We start from the raw sequence: 20864 nt of genomic DNA on the forward strand, positions 1-20864 counted from the left end.
TGATTGCTCGACGAGTTGGTTTAGAGACATTTCTGTATTCAAAAAAGGAAAAACAAATTATGATTTAATTTACTTCCTGTACTGACTGAACTGGAAGGGACTGGACCTCAAACCTGATTGTGGTCACCGTAGGAGGGGCTTCATTAAGTTTGATGACTATAGGGGCTACAGATCTTCATCATCTTCATCAGTGATGCAGTGGAGGGATGGGGAGACAGGTTGCATGCAGATGGGAGGGGAGGGTCCTTGGACGGTTACAGTGTTTGGTCATCTTCTGGAGAGAGACAATAAAAGGACGTCAGCGTTTGGAGGAAAACAGAAATCTGTTAAAAGTTCTGTTGAATGATTATAAATTAATTTTCTAATGTTTCTTGTTAAAGGACCATCGCAATGGTTTCATTTGTTTTAACAACTTAAATCAAATATGCTTTGCATTTATTGCCACACATTTTCCAAAGTCTGAGATAACTTTGTCTAACGACCAAGCAGCCAGTGGTTTCTAGTTCATGGCAGTTTGCTAAGAAAGCAAATTTTCAGAGACTTTTTCTTCTCTTGCTTGACACAGGGAACCCCCATCAAGGCTTTTGTAAGCAACTGCACGGACAAAGAAGATATTAAAGTGTGCCTGTGTGTAACTTGATGTACTCTGTTAATTACCATGGCATTAACTTGCAGCGGTCTCCTGCTGAATGATGTAATGCCTGTTTGATTCATCCACCTCGCTGCCACAGTGAGCATCACTTCTGTTGATGCAGAAACACAACACTCATTACCAAATTGATAACAACAAGGCAAGAATTGATTTATTCCAATCTAGCCTGAAGTTAGTTAAAGTGACCAGAAACAATAAACAGCTAACTGACGTCCTCACCTGTTGTCATTGATGTCTCTCGTTTCACTGATGTTGTTACCTGTTGGAAACAAAATAATAGTTTGATTTCATTGATCAATACTAAATGATCATTAATTGATCCTATAAAATTAAAAAAGAGCATGTAAAGGACACTGAGCTAAATACATCAAATATCCAGCATGCTTAACTATCAAGTATCTTGTGATAAAAAGGGATTTGAAATCAGTGTACATGTGCTCTTGTGCTTACCGTTTTCAATGTTGAGTGGGAAGGACTCCAGTATGTCTCCAGTGTATCTGCCTGCTCTGTAGCCCAGCGCTGTGGACACTCTGTGTAAAACACCACAGAGGAAAAAAACAAAACGAAACACGGTCAAATATGAGCGCAGTATGATGCATTACAAGTGAGGGAGACTTGTCTGATCCAGTAATTTGACAAATCAAAAAAAGAGTTAAAAGGAACACAATGTCAAAGCAATACTTAATATAAAGGAAGGAAGGATCTAAACTCACGTGTTGCTCTGGACAGAGTTGGGGTTGCAGTTGACGCTGGCGGCGCTCGGCTGTGTCCCGCTGCCCTGGAAGAGGGCGTTGCTGTAGGTGTTGGCTTGTTCAGTGGCGCGGATGTAAGTGTAGAACGGGTTGGTGGGAGAGCAGACGGGCAGCTGCTTCGGTCTCACTGGCTTGGCTGTCAGGATGATAAAATAATGAAAGGTAAGGCACAGCTATGAGGAAAATGAGTTACTGCAGACCAAAGAGGTTAAATAAAAGAAAGTCAGTTCAAATGTCATATGCATGTTAGACGTTTCACTTAAGAAAATTCCAATACTGAGACTGTCCAAAAACAAAAGCATGAATCAAACGAGAAAGCTTCATTGCAGTACCGATCTGTGCTGCATGGGGGCGCCTCAGGGCGCTCTTTGCCCTCATGGCATCCTTGATGCGGTCGACCTCCTGCTGGTAGCGGCGGCGGTCCATCATTGCGCCCTCCTTGGCGTCCCTCAGTGCATTCTCCAGGGCCTTAACTCTCTCAGCAGTAGACCGAAGACGTTTCTCCAACTTTGGAAGCTCACAGCGCAGATCTGCATTGTCACGTACCAGCTGGAGGGGAGAGAGGGAGAGGGAGGGAGGGAGGGAGGGAGGGAGGGGTGAGAAATGACATGGGGTGGGAAAATTGGAATATTAATCAAAGATAATCAGAAGAAAAAAAGAGGCAGAGTAAGGAATGAAAATATGTTGCCAAGTATGACTTACAGTTTAAGATGCTAATTGAAATTCCTGTTTAAAAATACTCAAGGAAGCATAAATACACAAAAAGACATGCAATTACAGTAATATGATGTAAAATTGCAATAAATGATGTTTCTGTTATGCACCCTCTAAGGTCAGACTCCTGGTTGTGCACTTTATGCAACTAGCAGGCAAATTATCCCCCAAAATTGCTGTATCTCTAGCAGTGACAATGTCACAATTACACTATCTCCTGGTCTTATACAATCCAAACTGCAGACGGTGTTTACATCACTCAAATTACAATTCCTCTTATCCTTTCTGCATTTTTCTCACCTGTTTGTGAACCTTTGTAAGTTGGTCCAGGTTATTCTCAAGAAAGGAAATCTTCTGCTTCTGGGTGCAAGACCCCCCACTATCATCAGGTTCCATTTCGGAACTCTGCAGAGAGGACGACGAAGCACAAAGATGAGAAAATAAATACAAAGCAAGGTAGAGGAAGAGGTTTTATATTTTACTAAAGCAGAAGACGATTGTAACACCTGATGGGGGCTGACAGAAGCATTCATGAATACCAGTGACTCTCTGATTACTGTGAGAAGACATTTCAAAATGATGGTGGAACAAAACCTTCCACCTTATCAGATATTAAACTACACAGTAAAATGTGCTAAACAAGCCCCTTTTAGGCCAAAAACGAGACCAGTTATTCATCCAGGATTTTACATGGTTACATAAGACCTTTAAATTGGATCTTTAATCCACTAGTCTTCACAAAAAGTGAATGTCTTTTGTTAAAAATCTAAAAGTCAACGGGATTAGAGGAATGTTGCTACACATAGTGACGTTTTTTTTTATCAGTGGGGTATTCAGGCCACACAGTTTCCTTAACATGATTTAAAAGCTGCCTTCTCTCATCATCTTGGAGCTGCTTACTTTTTTAACCCTCGACGTGAGGTCTTGAACGAACAGCTTGCGCAGGTTGTGGAGGGTCTGGAGTTCGCGGGCCTGGAGGACAGACAGATGGAGAGGAGGTTAGGAAGACAACTGGATGTAAGACAAAGGTTATACAGGAGAAAGAAGAGCAGACTGGGGTAATACAAGAGAGAGACAGAGACACAGCAGGGGACAATGTTTCAGAAGAGACAGAGGTTGACTGGTAGAGGTGTATATTTTACTTACGACGGTCTCCTCCAGACCCTTCAAGTCCTGTTTAGTCTGCTCATGGCGCTCATGCAGGAATCTGACGGAAACAGCAAAACCATCATTACATATAGGACAATATGTCTGTGTACTCCAGGACAATGCAATATATATATATGTGTTGTTTTCAGTGCCCTCTGCTGGAATTTAATTGAAGGGAGAGCGGACTGTATCAATTCTAGACTTAAATGTTTTCATAAGCTCTATTGAAATAATTTCCCATCAAGTACTCTCTAGTCAAGTGTGAGAAAGTGGACCTCCACAACACTTACGAGAGCTCCTCCAGGCGCTCACTCTTGGTGGTGTCCTGGCTCTTCAGGCGCTCAAAGTCAGCACGAACCTGAGCGAGCTCAATCTCCAGCTTGGAGTTACGGCTGGAGATGCAAAGCAAAAGCACACGAGTTCGTTAGGAAAAAGAATAATGTATGAAAAGATGTGTGCAATACTGTCAATAATAATAACATTTAATAATAAGCGATGATCACATCGATAGTAACGTAATAATTAATTATTTATAAATAGAGAGTACTAATTAAATTGTCACGGACTCAGTGAGCTCGTCAATGATCCTCTGCTTCTCATTGATCTCATCCCGCAGGCGGGCCAGCTGCTGGTGATGGAGGCCACGGTGGGACTCCCCCTGCTGACGAGGAACCTTCTGGAAATGAAAAGAGATGTGGGCTTCAGCAGGGGAAACTAGAACATGTATAGAATAAAATATAATCTGTTCTTTGGAGCAAGAGAGTTTGAGGAGCCGTCTGTGCAACAAAGGCAACATAGGGGGTCAGTTCCTCATGTAGCACCAAGAAATGGAACAAAGGAGTCAGATCTGAAAATAACTACTTTGCTTGTATTCTATTCTGGGGTGACAGTACGCCCGTATCAGAACTTTAATCTATATACTCAGGTTTCACATGAAAAATAGCTTCTTACCTTCACATTTCCATCCTCAATCTCACCCTTCTCTCCATCCTTCTCCTCAAGCAGGGAGTTATCTGGTACAAGACAAAGAGAAAGAAAGCATTCAGCACAGAGCAACAGCCTAATAACATTTTCAGGCAATTCCCTGTGAATTTTTATGGATGGCTAAGCTATTCCACATTTCCTTTAGCGTGCATGTTAATCCTGCAGCTGTGTTATTGTATTGTCAGCTGTATATTTTGTGTATGTGTACATGTGTGGTGTGCATGTTACCCTGGTCTTGCAGCTTGGCCAGCTCCTCGCTCAGGGAGTCGTGGCTCTCCTCCAGCAGCCTCTTCTTCTGCTCCACGCTCTGCATGTACTCCGTGAGAGAGCGGATCTTAGCTTCATGCTGTGCGAAACACAAACGTACGGACAGGAAAAATAAGTCGTTAAACAAACAGCTGAAACAAACTACAAGGAATGATTCATTCACGTAGCCTGTCATCAAGCATGTCTTCCATCCCTCACCTGAGAGATGAGGAGCTGGCAGGAGGAGAGCTCCCTCCCGGTCTCCTCCATCTTGCGGTGGCACTCCAGCTGCATGTTCTCCAGCTGGCGGCAGCGCTTCACCATGCTCTTCACCTCCGACTTGATCTTGCTGATGTAGAGGCGAGCCACCGTGAACTCCTCCTCGATCGCACCGCTGATCTCCACCGGCTGAGGATTGGAGAAAAAAATATGATTATTTCCTCCACCAGTCAGGACAAACAGGAAACTCAATAAAAACTCTATTACGTGTTGTATAGTGTACCTACAGTTTATGTACATTTTGACCTTTAATTTAAACATCTTTTTACTCTTGGATCCAACTCACCAGCTTGATCTCCCCATTGCCCACAATGGTGCTGAACTCGCTGAGGTCCCTCATCAGAGCATTGAGGACATCAGCGATGCGTTTCCTCTGCTGCCCGCTCACTTCCTGCATACGAGACAGCTCTGCCTCCAGCTCCATCAGACTGGCCTGGAGAGAGAAAGAGAGGAAGCAGTAAGGATCAGTGAAGCACTGCCTTTTTCCAACAGCAAGCAAGCGAGTGTCCTTCTGTTCCACCTCCTGTCTCTGTTTTTCTTTCTGTAAATCTCACATTCACACCATTTGTCTTAAAACCCACCATTTTTTGGGACAGTTGGTCGGCCAGCAGCTGGTTCTGCAGGCCTTTCTCCTCCACCTCCTGGCTCTTCTGGTCGTAGTTGATGGCCAGCTCCTCCAGAGCTTGCAGCACCTCCTTCACCTCAGCCTTGGCACAGTCGCTCTCCACCTGCAGCCGGCCAAGTTCAGCCTGGACCTTGTCCCCATCGCCCTTGGATGAGACCAGGAGCTGGAGGGAGGAAATGAAAAGAGAGGGAGACAGATGAGGATCTTCAGTTAAGACATTTAACTATCAACATTTTGACCAGTCCTCAATGATGCAGTTTGAAAGCTGGAGCTTGGTATTAAGTTTACGTTTAGAATAGCTAAGTATCCTCTCAAACATAGTCTGTGTGTGCATAAAGTGTGTGTTTATTTGTGTGAGTTTGTGATGACCGACCTCATCCTGGTCCAGCATCTGCTGCTTCAGTTTCTCCGACAACTGGCACTGCAGGTTGATCTCATCATCCTGTGTAGACATTATATTATCATTAATACCAACCTCACTACCATCCAGTCTCCGTCCCCTGCACGTGTATAGGAAAATGTCTGACACCGAAACTTGTATAGGCTTTTATCTACCTTATCCATGAGTGTTTTACATTTATAAATCCAGAATTACATGAGAAAGACACAAAATGTTCCTGTACATCTTTCACTATACAAAATAACATCTGCATTTGCAAAGAGCTATAGAAGTGGAATTACTTAATGTACAGGCAAAAAAGTGTCTGTTGTAATTAGTAGGTTCATGTTTTTGTGTTTGGACCTTGTCATCCAGCTGCTTGTACAGCTTGCGGATCTCCTCCTCGTACTTCTGCCGCTCCTCCTCGGAAATGCGGACAACAATGGACGAGGTGTCGTTGTCCAAAACAGGACGCTCCTCCACTGTCTCGAAACGGGTCACCACGTCTTGCGTGGTCTGCTCCGTCTCAGGTACGTCCTCTCCTGAGGGTAGGGATCAAGTGACAAAGAGGACAGAGGAGAGAAATACATCAGAATAAGGCCGTTTTGTTTATGATTTAAGCACAGAAGAGCTGAAGTTACTCAGCTGAAACGAGGCTTCTGCTGGAATTCAGTTAGTCAGAAAACATTTGATGTGTCTCACCGTTTCTCCAGCGGTTGAGCTCAATCTCCAGCTTCTGGATGTTGTCCTTCAGAGTTTTGTTCTTCTCCTTCTCCTTCTCGAACTTCTTCTTCCACTGCTCCGCCGTCAGCTCCAGGTTGATGGAGGCGGTGTTCCTGATGGTCTTGGCACTGTGACAGAGGAAGACAAAGACAGAGAGACACAGGGAGGAAAAAACGTGAATCAGTTCATTAGGAAAGGACTGATGATCAGTGTTTGTGTTTGATTAACTGTTCTACTGGATGATGCAGCCAAAACTCAGCTTTATGTTGGTCAAACCTTTCTTGAGCCTTTTGACTCAAAAAGAAATTCATACCTCCCTGTTGAAAGATATAGTCAAGTAGGCAGTGTCAGTTAGCGATTGTATCTGCCTTGATTTTAGGTCATGCCCAAAACAGTTCATTGCCTTCCTTTTGAGGGGTAAATATAATCAGTTTGTGTTCTTGCTGAAACATGGCAGCATGTAAAAAGACTGATTGATTCTCATGCTCCTGCTGTATACTGCAATTTCTTTCCAAAGCTGCCCTGGCTGTTTCCACAAATGTACATACCGTTGTCCAAACATCAGAGTCGACTTGGTCTCCGCGTCGTTGTAGCTGGAGGGAGAGCAGCAGATGAACATGGTGGTGCGACAGTTCCCTCCGAGGGAGTCCTGCAGGATGCGGGTCATTTTGCTGTCACGGTACGGCACGTGAGATTTCTGCAGGAGATAGAAGGAGAGGGGGGGGGGCGAATAAATGAGGAAAAAAGATCAACATCAGGAGACTATTTGGAACCAAAAGAACGAAAGATCAACATTGTCAGATTTATAGTTCCACATCTAACTAATCTAATTGGCAGGAATAGTGTTGGCATTGCAGCCAAATCATATGAGCTGGCAGAAAGGAAATAACAGTGCGGATACTGGATGCATTTCATCACTGAGTCAACATGAGGGGCAGTAACTGTACATTAGCTTGGATGGATTACTGAAGGGGCCTACTAAGCACAGGCCAAAGGACCCAACGTGTCAGGGCCCCCCCTGCCTTTCACCTGCAAAATATCACTTGAAGAAAAACACGAGGAGATTCAACACGACCACAAAGAAACATAAAATAATGTTTAATCCCAGAATTCAAAACAATAAAAGTAAGCTTCAGTTGTGGAAAGGGAACATATGTTTCACTACACTTAAACGTAGAGAAACTACTTTACGGCAGCTCCTTAAATATCTCACATATTGGCTCAATACGGACATACAGTATTGTCCACAACCAAACTAAGACGAAAACAGTATACTAGGTACTACCACTTTTTGCCACTCTAGCACTATTTAGTTGATCTATTTTACTTTAATCCAGGTCTGCATTTCTGCTGATTTATTTTACTGTAAATCTTAAGTCTCAATTGTTCCTCCACTGAGTATCCAAATGCAGGTAAGTTGGGTTAAAATAACTCACCGTGCCCTCAGCCAACGCAGAGATGACATTTCCCAGAGCAGAAAGAGACTTGTTGATGTTTTTGGCCTCATCCAGAACGGATCCTGCAGCTCCAGTCTTACTGACCTGGAATAAAGAAAGAGAGTCAGCAGGTCAAACATGAGCGATGAACAGCTGAAGAAAACACACACAGGAGACATGAATTTGAAGCAGCTGAATTGCAGGTTGGGAGTATTTATAATCAGTCTTTCCCTCAGAGTGTCTCCTACCTTCTCACTACCAGCCAGATCCACCAGGTACAGTTTTCCACACAGTTTCTGCTCAGTCTCCACATGCTCCTGCTTGATGTTGATCAGGAAGATGCTGTGGCTGCGAGAACTGTGCTCGTTCATGTCTGCACAAAGACAGAAGACACACAACCGTTGGTTGGAACAAAAGGTCTTTGAGCTTCTGATGTTAAAATCTGTGTTTAAACCCGCTTTTCAGAAGCATAACGAATTCACAAATGAGATCTAATCAAACTTTAGCTTTTATTAAGAAACAAGTGAGGGGGAAAGGTTCTCAACTATGTGTAATCATGGAGATTTCAACAGAAAAATTATGAATTCACCATTTAACCTCTTCAACTCCTCGAGGATGCGTCCTCGATCCCCTCCTTTCCCGTTCTTACGGCTTGCTCATGCAAACTACGTCAATAAACATGGCCATGTTTGGTACCCCTGCATTCATAAAATCCTCATCTTTGCAAAGAAAAGAATCGATTTTCTTTTATTTCTTATGGATTTTCCACAAGAGGAGCCCAAACACACACTGTCCAAACGGCGAAAGATACAGAACAGACCCAACTTTACTAGTGAACGTGCTAGCGGATGTTACCATGGAGCTAGGGGTTATAATACAAAACTATTATTTCTCTTACATAAACCGTCAACCAACGGAGTCATAGTTTTCACTTTTCATGTGTGGTGTTTTTCTGATGCTTCATTTATGGTGTGTCTGTATCTAAAAATGACTTTGGCGATCATAGACACCAATACTGCACTATGTTAGCATCTGGCTCAGCGTTGTGTGTTCACTGACAGTAATGTTTTGAAGCCAGGAGACCGAGCTATCTTTACCGTGCGCTGAAAACGTGGATTTGCTCTGTTTTTGTTTGACTGCATTTCATTAGTAACAGCTAGAGATACGTTTAGGCTAGAGGAGACTTCAGGCTTTCTAACGATGTATTGCATATGCAAATTCAGCTTTCCTGGGGGCGTATACAATCACGCGTAACCGAGCCAACTGCATACTCCGCCGTGCGCTTTTGCGCACAACAAGTCTGCTACTCACAGAGACCAGGTCTTCGACCATAGAGACTTCGTTGTTGAAATTTGCAATGGCTAAAAATACAAGAAAAACAAAGTATTCCGTCAAAGAAGCACTGCAAAAGATTGTTGAGGATTCCTCCGATAGTGACCAGGATTGTGCCACAGACAAGGAGGATTTGTTTGCACGTGGGATTGATCCGGTCATAGACAAGTAAGATTTCTATATTTATTTCATGTTTCACATGTGATATATCGTTGTGCTATTCTGGTGTGTGTTGTTTGCTACATAGTCGCTTTTAGTGGAGAGACATACTTTTTCCACATGCTATGTATCCGTTGTATGTACATGAGTTTAGGATGTTTTGTTCATTTGACCACATGTTGGTATATTACTTGTCTAGCAGTCTAGCTGAAACAATTATTTTTATTGGAAGTTGCATAAACTAATCATAATCTTGTTTATTCTTTTCTCAGTGTCGATGAGGAAGATGATGATGAGGACTGGGAGCCTCCACGGGCCTCTCCTGCTGCCACCCAACCGAGAAAAAAAAGAATGTCACGGTATGTGTTTCATCTGTGACTCGAAGTATTTCGCATGCTATTATTGTACTAGTACTGTTATTCTACTGTATTGTCCCATGGAGTTTTTATATTTGCATGGAGCTACAAACTGGTGAATAGGATTATTATTACAATAGTGATACCAACTCATTCTAAAACTTTTCTAACAGTCTGGATGAGGAGGACACAGATGAACCACCTGGGCCCAGTCAACAACCAGGGCCATCATCGTCAGTCCCTCCCCCACTACCATCCGGGACAAAGAGAAGACTTGCACCTCCAGCACCCCCCTCGAAGCTCACACGTTCAAGACAAAGAGGAAAGCCATTGACCACACCCGCACTGAGCACAGGTCGGAGAAGTGTGTCAACGACCCCATCCAGCTCAACATCAGCACAGCCAGCACAGACCCCCACTAAACAAAGGAGAGGTGAAGAGGAAGTGGAGGAGACGGATAACCCTGATACGCAGCCTCTCCCACACAACTTTCACCCGTATAATCCATGTGGCCCCACTGTCAGCCGAGAATCAAGGTGGTCACCCTTCCAACTGTTCAAGCTGTTTTTCCACCTCACTGTGGTACGTACTATCGTTACAAACACGAATAAGATGGCACAGAAACTGAAGGCGGCAGGAAAAAAGTTCATATGGAAACCCATAACAGCGGATGAGTTTTTCACATTTTTGTCTATCATCATTTTCTGTGGACTGGTGAGTTGCCCTACAGAAGATGACTATTGGAGGAGAGTACCGCCCTACAATTTCTGCTTTCCAGCCTCAGCCATGAGCCGAAATCGGTTCAATGCCATCTTCTGGTGTCTCCACCTCAGTGACCCCGATGAGGATGAAAAAAATGAAGAGAAAAGGGGAACTCCACAGCATGACCGGCTTTTCAAAGTCAAGCCACTTTACAATGACATGATGGTAGCGTGTAAAGCATCCTATCATCCTAACCAGAGGCTGACCATAGATGAGAGGATGGTAGCAACACAAGCCAGGCTAAGTTTCAAACAGAATTTACCACTAAAACCAACAAAGTGGGGAATGAAACTGTTTGTGCTTGCAGACTTGAATGGCTACACGTGGAATTTTTTCATTTATGAGGGGAAGACAGCTGTACAGTTGACAGATGGACTGGGCCACTCTGCTGTGATGAGGCTTCTGGAAATTCCACTGTTGGGAACAGGATACCAGGTATACATGGACAAATTCTACACCAGTCCCAAGCTTCTGACTGATTTGGACCAAAAAAACATAATGGCTTGTGGGACTATGCGTGAGAACCGTGGGGGTTTCCCTGCCACCAAAGACAATACACTGTGGAAGAGGGCCAAGCGGGGAGACATCAGATGGCTACGAGTGGAGAAGTTGCTGTTTGTCCAGTGGATGGACACCAAACTGGTGACCGTGGCATCTAACTTCCACCAAGCTTTCAGTCTCAGTGCCACTAGGAGGCTGCGAGATGATGGTGGAGTTGTCTGCAGAACTGATGTCCCCATTCCAGATGCTGTGAAGGACTATAATGCCTACGTGCAAGGAGTGGACCTTTCAGATGCACTGATAGGCTACTACAGTGTTCTCCATAAAACAATGAAGTGGTACAAAAAAGTGTTCTACCACATGTTGGACATTGCTGTGGTGAACAGCTACATCATTTACAAGGAACTTACAGTTCACAATGGAGAGACCCCAGTGACAGACAAAAGGTTTAGGGAGCTCCTTATCAGAGAAATGACCGAGCAGAAGCCTTCTCAGCCTTCACAACCGGCAACATGTGGACCCATCTTTCCCTCTGGCCATGCAACAAAGGGTCAAAGGCAATGTGTTCTTTGCAAGAACAAGACACCTATCATTTGCAGGAAGTGCACCACCCCCCTCTGCTTTCTTCCAAAAAGGAACTGTTACATCCAGTGGCATGACCAACAGAAGCCATGAAAAAAACATATGTAGAGATGCTTGTAGCATATTTGTTGTTGCCAAATGTTTGATGTGTGATGTTTTTATGCCTTTTTCAATAAATCTGCTCCAGTTGGAGTCAAAGTTATATTTTGCATTGCTATTAGTGGTTATTACACAGTTATACACATTGGTAATACCAAAAATCTATTGAAAAGTTGTAAATTGTAAATGTGTGAGTAGATACAGTAGATACAGCCACGGACGAAGATACTTTTTTATTTTCGGAGGACAAAAATCTTTAATTTCTACTGACTTCAAAGGCCCACTGCTCTGTTTATGTATGACCTAAAGGTTTTCTGACATGTTCACAAGAAACTTTAGGTTTTTTTCTTTCTGTCAAGACATCATTGATGCATATATTCAGAGTGGTTCAGAAGCTACAGCTATTCTAATTTGGGTACGTGATTTTAGGCGTTGTTGCTCCAAAATAGGGGGGGGTGGAAGATAAACACTGACACACATGTCAACCTTGTTTTACAAAACATACAATCTGTTATTTACCTTCCTCTCTCTAACCTAGAACCAGCAGTTCTTAGGATCACGGCGGTGAAAGTAATACCAGATTAATTTGTAGTAATTTATCTGTGCATTTTAAGCCTTCCGTGTCTTTTTTGTCAACCAGGACAAGACATTACTGCAGCAGAATGGTATTGTCATTTGACAGAGTGCAGGTAACAGGCCATCCTGTCCTAAAAGCCCCTCTTCATCAGACAGCAAATATAAGTTCAGGTTTCTCTGCAGACAATATCTGCTATCAGCACACCACTCTGCAGCACCGTGAGTCAGCAGGCATCTCTCAGGAAACAGAGAAGACTGCGCTGCTTGTGATTGCAGCCTCAAGCAACTCAGAGCCACTGATGCATACATTCAGTTGATTTTCAAAGCTAGTTTGTTATAGGATTTGATTGCTATTTCATTTTTAGCATTACAACATTTTGTATTAATTCTGCTCTACTGAGCAAACATTATTTTACTCTAAGTAAATATTATATAAACAAGTATATAAGTATAAGATCTATCTAATTTGTCACAATGAAGAGATTTGTCTTGTCCTCCGTACTGAAATCCTTAGAATCCAAAGCCTATGCCGATCTATGCATGCCTTTTATACAACCCCATTACAATAATGCTGTTTATTTAAAGTCGTAACATACAGGCAGACATGAATATTTATAGCAATTTCTCATGCACCGAGGCACTTAGTAGCTGCAGCTCAGTGTTAAAAGTCTGAGTTGGGTCAGACACTATTTTATTGGTCTGTCTGGTAGATCTGCTTAATGGTTAGATGATTCATAACACCTAGACGAGCAATCTGAGCTTTTTATCTTTAAACTGCAACACGATTCAGAATTCTCAGAGCCAATAAAAGATAACCGTTGCTGAGTAAGTGCCTATATCTGTATAGAAAACATTTTTTTCAAACTCGGCTGAACACTAATATCTGTTATTATAAACATTTCCGGGTTTTTTCACCTTACATAAGACACAAAAAGCTCTGGAGCTGACTTCACCTTCTCAAGTCCTTAACTGGAAACAGACAGCCCCAAAGTGCATGCTTTCTTTTTAACAGATCTATTATAATGAATAATGTGATTTCTAAATAAATAATAAGCATATCTGTGCTTCTCAACGCATGGTGATTGCATACATAGGGCTATTTTACTGGAAGTGACGAGGTATTACTGTAAACACATTTTGAACAGCATAGGAAAACAATAATAACAGATTAAGCTGTTGACTGTTATGGGTCTTTATTTCTAGTGCAGCATTCTCCACCACACTACACTTCACTTCTTTCAACGCTAACACGAACAAAAAAATATATTAAAAAATAAAAATAAAATTACATTTCAACCCTTGGTTGTAAATGTGGCATTAATGCCTTTGGGTCATGCAGCAACATTTAAATGTTTGCATCTGATAACCAGTTTATTAAATTAATAAGATTTCTATGAGAATATTCTGTTCTGCTTTCAGAGAAGCTGAGCAAATGGTCTGAAATTAACTTTTATGTAACTAGTCCAAATAATTTGGTCGCATATCAATTGATGTGTGACGTAACTATGAATTAGTATTCATTAATTAATCCATGAAGTATGAACTAATCACATAAAGTCATAGTGACTTTATCATATATTAACGGTGAGCAACGTGAATTCATGATAAGACCTGCATTAATGAATGCATTACATCACAACGAGTCATGCACTAGTTAATTATTACTTAATATGATTTGTACCCTTTTTATAAAGTGTTGCCCACTTTACTATATTTTGAATGTGAGTTCACTCTGACCTGTGATTCATCTCGTATTACATGCAAAGACTATCGGGTCATCATTGTCAGGAAGCCGGACTGCAGTGATTCAGTTTAAAGTGATTAAGGACTCACCCTGAGAAGCAGGAATGCTAATGCACAAAAGTTCCTACTGATGTGACACAATGACTGAAATGTACCAGATAAATAGTATTTGATTACTCTACAATTAAATTATCTCCACAATATACTGTGTTGATTTATGTGGTGTTTGTAGTTAGCAAGAATAATAAGTTTTATAGGGGGACAATTACTTGGTTAACCCATTTTTTGTTCAACCACCAATCATTTATAAAGGTTTGTTGCTTGGATAGTATTCCAAAGAGTTGCTTTATTGTATTTTTACATTTTGCAATACCTCCACTGCAATACAAAATCTACATCAACAGTAGTGATTTAAACTTATTCTTGCTTAAACAACTGTGAAAGAAATGTGTGAGCGGGATATGATTATTGTTTTGTTTTTTTCATTATAACTGGCACAACATTTTGACAGCAAACCAAATTAGATTAAACCTAGTGATACAGACATTGTAAGACAACTTCTTCACTACTGAAGCATGTTTATAGATTATATCATCACTGGGTTTACTGGTAATTAGGTCACATGTTATTTTTAGCTTTTGTTTTTACACTGTAATGAAATATTGTACAATGCAGTATCAGAGCCATGAGTCAGAGATTATTACTGAGCCGCAGAGGAGTGAGTCAGTGCACGGAGGCCAAAACAAGGTGCAGGAATTACAGATGAGAGAGCTTTTATTTATAGTGTTGTGAAGGTCTTCTAACATACATTAAAGATATAAACATAATGTTGCATTATCAGAAACCAATTTATTAGACGAGCTGATTCTGTTTGTTAGGAATGATTTTATTATATTTATAATAGCTCCAGGCAGAGTTTTTGTACTGCTTTGTTACTCTCTCCAAACCCAAAATAACTGCCCAATGCAGCCCATTTCATTACAGTGAATGCCATCTGACAGGATCTCATTTCTCTTTATAAGAATGAATGAAGAAAATTATAGCCGGCTGTGACGCAAAGATTACATAACAAGACACAATAACAGGCTACATGAACTGAGCTGTCACTTCACGCATCAGTAACAGGCTGTGAGTGCTACTGCTGGCCCTGAAGCTAGAGCTCGTGCTCTGATATGGATGTGGAGGAACAAGGCAACTTATTTTATTCTGGACATCTAAAAATGTTTCACTGTAAGCATTTGTCTTTTGGGATGTTTTTTCATGTTTACATCCTATGTTGCAACAACAATATTCTTAGATAAAGACTCACTGGTCACAGCAACGTGGCGGGCAGCTTTGCCCTCGTCGATCACATCCATCACCTCATCAGGGCTGGAGACAAAACGCTCAGTGCATCCCTGAGGAGAGGAGAGGAGAGGAGAGGAGAGGAGAGGAAATGAGAGGAGAGGACAGGAGGGAAGAGGAGAGGAAACGAGAGGAGAGGAAACCATACGAGAGACAGAATATGAGTCAGATTCAACATCATGGATGTGATGAAGCCCACAGGCAGATTATCACCCACAAATACAAAGCACTTTCACAAACCTTGACATATGGCACCCTGTTCTTATCCTCATGGACAGACAGGTTGGTCTTTGTCACTAAAATAGAATAAAGAGATCAAATATAAAATGAGTGTTTTAAAGTATTTTAGAGGTATGACAAAGCCTACTTTTATGTTAAGGAAAACACTAAATCAGGCCCCAGCTGACTATTCAAAATATGAACATATAATTGAATATAATGCAGTAAGGCTCGCTGTATTGCTCTCCAATATTTATTCACTTGTAGATCAACTTTTCTCATTTATTATTATCCCTGCTGAGTCAACACGTGCATCGGCATTATTTACTCTTCTCTCATCTTTTGTATCTTTGGTTTGGGGAAATAAACTCTTTAAATGTGCAGTTGGCACCTATTCACCTTAATTAATTTCAATGAATTTATAAACCCCTGGACTTTAATAGCTCATATATATTTCAGCAAGACTTCTGATCATGTTAAACATTTTCAGCATATAAAACACATCCGACAAAAAGCTTTTTCAATGAAAATTATTGCTCGGGACATTTCAGTAGTTGCTGGAAGACGGGACATTCTACACTCTTGCTGTTGCAGGTGATCCATAAAGAGCTCATTAGCACTAACCATCCAGGAGGTCACGGATTTTGTCCATGTAGATTTCAAAGTATGAAACCTGTTGGAGAAGAAAGAAAAATAGGAAACCAAATTTAACTCGGGTTGAAATGTATCATCATGAAAGTTTTTTGTTGAACTGTTTGCAGAAAAAAAGTTTAAAAAAATTAACTAAAAAAACAAGAAGCATAACACAACACAAATACACTACCTTGATGTGGAATTCCAGGTTTTCATCCATGGCAAAGATGTGATTGAAAATGTCCTCAGCGATGCGAGGAATGATACCCATCTGGTGAGCGTCGTGCAGTTTGCCCTGAAACACAAAGTCACCGATAATGGTGTAAGAATGAGATAGCTATGCAGGGCCAAAGGAGAACAAATGGAGACTTCATGCAACGATGCTTTTAAATTCTCATATCAAAAACGGTTAAATCAAAGCTGACGAAAGTAAAAGTCTTAGCAGAAAAAAAAGTTAATGCTATCCTGGTAGTAATAGTGTCATAACAAGAAGGACTGGTTCTGTGTGATATCAAAACAGTCTTAATGTAAATTGTGAAACCCAAAAACTCCCCGAAATGTTTGATAAATGTGGAAAAAAAACGTAAATCAACACAGACACTAACTTGCTTTATTGCTCTGAATACTGTACCTCCATGGTGTGAGTCTTCCCGGAGGCGGTTTGTCCATATGCGAAAATAGTGCCATTGTATCCCCCCAGAACATCTATGAGAAAAAAAGAACAGATGAGACCACCACACATATATTTCAAATATCTGACATATCCTAACGTGGCTAATCATCCTTACCTTTGACAATCTGCTTGGCGCAGGTGTTGTACACCTGCTCCTGGGTGGTGTTGGTGGGAAACACTCGATCGAACGCGTAGGACCTCCCCTGTGAGGACCGTGAACAACAACAAACAATTAACAAAAAACATAAAAGATAAGGGGGTTTGTATTCAAATTGAGATCAGATTTTTCAGTTTAATCTCAGGACATTCAAATAAATCATTGGTGCAGTATTTAATCTGAGATGGTTTTAAATGTCTTTTCTAGCAGCTAGTCATCAGTCTGAGGTTTGGGAAATGATGTCAGCTGTGTGAGGCCAGTGACTGATGTCTCATCTGTTTGCACATGCCTGACCATTAAAAAAGAGATTGGGTGATGATTGGGTAAAACGGGTGAGAAGAAAAAACACACATTAATGTTACTGGCCAACACAAGTCAGGACTTAAGTTTCTCAGAAAGATATTGTGTGAAAACTACCACTTAGTACCACACTACCAGGAAGTAGGTCAACAAATACATAAAGATGAAGCTCCTACGCACTGTTTCTAGAATATTTAATTACTGCAAAGCTCAGTAGAAAAAGCAGAGAACGACAACACGCAAATGTTCTTTGAGTTTTACACTGATGTCCGCTCTCATTGTGTAAGAGCGTTGGAAGCTAAATCCACAGAAATGCATTGTGTTTATTCCAAAATGTGCCTGCCCCCAAAATAAATCATCTAGAATACAAAACAATCTTGTTTGAAAGACAGACGAGTGAGTCAGCCCTGACCAACCTTGCTGCAGAATGAATGTCACAGAAGGCCACAGTGCAACACAATAACATGCGCTGCCAGAACAGGAGCGGTATTAAATGTCATTAACAAATTGACTCATCTGCAGACCGCCCCCATGATAGAGTGATTTACCAGAGAGAGAATTTCAGTCCCAGGACAAGGGGGGGGGGGGGGGATGGAGGAGGAGACACGGAAAGAGAAATAAAAATGGTGACGGATAAGCAAAGAGTCAGAGAGGCAGCTTCAAAATAGAGAGAGAGAAACAGCAGAATGAGACAGAAAAAATGCATGAAAAGACAGAAAGAGAGACAGATTTGAAGCCAGAGACAAAAAAAAAGCAGGTCAGCCCGTGATGCACAAGCTCACTGGGTGATTATCGATCCTCCCTGTGGGCAATTAGAGAGATCAGTTTCTGGCTCCACTGTCCATCGTCATGCTGAGAGGAGAGAGGAAGGTCAGGCTGAGATGTTTCCATTATTGCCGGAGAAAATTTCAACGTGACTCCTCCCTCTGCACACTGCATTTATCAGCCTTAGAAGAACCAAAGCGTACTATTCCTCTCCTTTTAGCACTCTTAGTCAGTCAGTCCTCAAGACGTCAGGGGAGATTTTATTAGGATATCCAAATAAATTTGCAGAATTTCTTTTATAGCCTCTGATTTAACATTTATACCTGCAGTACACCTTTGGACCACATGAGGGAGCCGGAATGTTCGTATTGTTCTGACAATTGTAGTCTACTTATAACATTGAATCTGAAAGGATGATGTAGGTTCTGTTTGTTTTAATAAGAGGAAATGAAAAGAATGAGATAGCCTGTTTACTCTAAATGTATTTGTTTGTATTTACACGTGTATATGTTTTTAATAACACATGCATAAAACAAAGTTGTGATTCATCAAACGTATATCTTTTCTAAATGTCTGGTGTACCTGTTTAAGATAAATGCAAAAATGATCAAGAATGTGAATTTACGCACAAAATCGGTCTTCTCAGAACTTATAGATAACACCTATTGTGATGGTGTGTCATTTTTAGTGGGTCCTAAAAAATGTTAGGGAAACACTGTACTCATGTACTCTGTTTCCTTTTCCTTCCTCAGACATGACATACTTGGCCAAGAACTAAAAGAGGTAAAACCAGCAACACATACAAGCAGAAAATATATATAATAATTTAAATTCTTCCTTTATTCACACTGAAAGTATTTCGAATGATTTTGGCCTCCAGAGATGGGATCAGTTCAAGTTAATTTCTGTGAATTTGAAATCAATGGGAACCACTTAGCAATGGCCAAATCTCTAATCTGAAAAATATTGATGTCAAAAAATCTCCTTTTTTTGTTTATAAATCATATATTTTAAACTTCGGCTTTAATTTTGAACAAAGTGTGTTTTTATACCCCAAAAAAATGCAATAAGTTGACAATGTTTTGCAGTGTTGAATAAACTGTATGAGACTCCTTTATCTTACACTTTGACATAAATGTAACTCAAATGTCCTGAAAGTGTGTATGTTATGTCAGCATCTCCATCTCACAAGCACGATATGTTTTATGATGTGCGGTGTGTTTACAAAACAAGGTGTTTCATCATAGGCTACGAAGTGCAGACCTGAGTCAGCTGATGCAGGAGGCCAGTTTGCGCACTTTGACAACACAACATGAATTTGTGCTTTGTCATGTTATGGAAAAGATACATTTTTGGGGGTGGGACGGGGAGCTGTGCCATTTCCCTGTGCTGCACTGATTATCATGTTTTCCTGCGCGGCCACGACCCAAACTGATGAGTCGAGCTGATGATTTATTGATGAAGGGCCTGCATGCACAACAAAGCGCCTCCGTTTACTTACCCCGACGAGGACTGTGTCATCTCCTTGGAATTTGGGGATGAACTGGTCCCCACGTACAATCTCCGACTGGTTGAGAGGACGAAAGCGACACAGCACTTTTATGTTACACTCCGCAGGGACATCGGCCATTGCGCAGATTCAAGGAGGAGGAAGGATGCTGCTTTCTGCTGAGCGGAGAGATGCTGCTGAGGCTGGAGGCGAACCGTCGCTGATCGGGCCTGATCCGACCGTCAAAATAAACGAGGAGGGATGCGTGGAAAGGACTCGGAGGACGGTGGAGAGGTTGAACGGTTTTATCCCGACAAGCCGAGAGACGATGCAATGTATTTGTGCGCAGCTGGACGGTCTTTCCTTGTCGCAGAGAGGCAGGCAGGCTAAATTAGATGTCAAATCACAAAACGATCGCCTACATCATTAAAAACCACTGACTGTGATGCTACTCGATTCTCCGTGATGGTTTGTTTGACGCTGTCTTTCTCTCCTGATTATTTCTTTTCTTTTCCCTTTCGGGTGCGGCGGTGAATGTGCGTCAGGCCGGTTGAAGGTGAGATGCTGCTGGAAGGGCAGTGGGGTAAAGCTGCTGATGATCGGCCTGCGTTGGACGCTACAGCGCCCTCTATCGGGAAAATAAATGAAGGGCGTGGTCTGCATCCGTCTCTTTAAAGTGGTACCCACATCATCCCCCTCACGGATCAGGCGGAAACCAGAGCCCCGTGTTGCATCGTCACATCCTTACAGAGCCAGCAAGGATAACTTCATTGCCTTGTGTAAAGCGGCAGCCAGGCCCGATGATGCAGTGACTAATCTTCAAAGTCATACCTTGGCCCCTCTCCGATGCCACACTGCATTTCTTGGAAGGTATAAGACACCATTATGGGAAGGCAGTGGAGATTATTGATTAAAAGATGAGTTTGGGCTCCTTGAAGGCGCATCAGTGTCTGGTCAGACTGGGATGATGCAGCACAATGTCAAAACTGAAAAACACATCAGCATAAATAAATACTTATACTACTTTCTATGAGCCAGCAAATTAGTTCCACCAAGGCCACACAACTCTGTAAATTAATATTAAATAATTCCGGATATTTATCTGCATCAACATGTAGATAATTGTGGGGCCAGATTTGTTAATTTAAGGACACTTTCAATTAAATCCCTAATTATTTTTAAGATATTTTGATTAACGACAAATACACATCTTCCTTCACTGGAGGTAAAACAAC

General features: G+C 41.7%; 1 protein-coding gene across 2 annotated transcripts; it reads right to left on the minus strand.

Moving 5' to 3' along the window:
- Positions 1–664: 664 nt before the first annotated feature.
- Positions 665–19770, minus strand: kif5aa (kinesin family member 5A, a; the record flags this gene model as incomplete). Of its 2 annotated transcripts, none has more annotated exons than XM_079173523.1 (28): positions 665–743; positions 872–911; positions 1103–1182; positions 1366–1540; positions 1737–1953; positions 2419–2523; positions 3019–3090; positions 3265–3376; positions 3558–3659; positions 3834–3943; positions 4234–4280; positions 4480–4597; positions 4717–4905; positions 5063–5209; positions 5358–5564; positions 5775–5843; positions 6144–6322; positions 6483–6631; positions 7052–7200; positions 7940–8044; positions 8188–8312; positions 15359–15446; positions 15634–15689; positions 16237–16285; positions 16436–16540; positions 16877–16950; positions 17034–17121; positions 19642–19770. In XM_079173523.1, 28 exons carry the CDS (start codon positions 19768–19770, stop codon positions 665–667), a joined length of 3165 nt encoding a protein of 1054 aa, XP_079029649.1. The 2 variants fall into 2 exon arrangements, with proteins under 2 accessions (XP_079029649.1, XP_079029650.1); XM_079173524.1 differs by having other exon boundaries at positions 3265–3325; positions 4219–4280.
- Positions 19771–20864: the final 1094 nt, after the last annotated feature.

This window comes from Pholis gunnellus (assembly GCF_910591455.1).
Source record: "Pholis gunnellus genome assembly, chromosome: 2".
In the NCBI taxonomy this organism is placed as follows: Eukaryota; Metazoa; Chordata; class Actinopteri; order Perciformes; family Pholidae; genus Pholis; species Pholis gunnellus.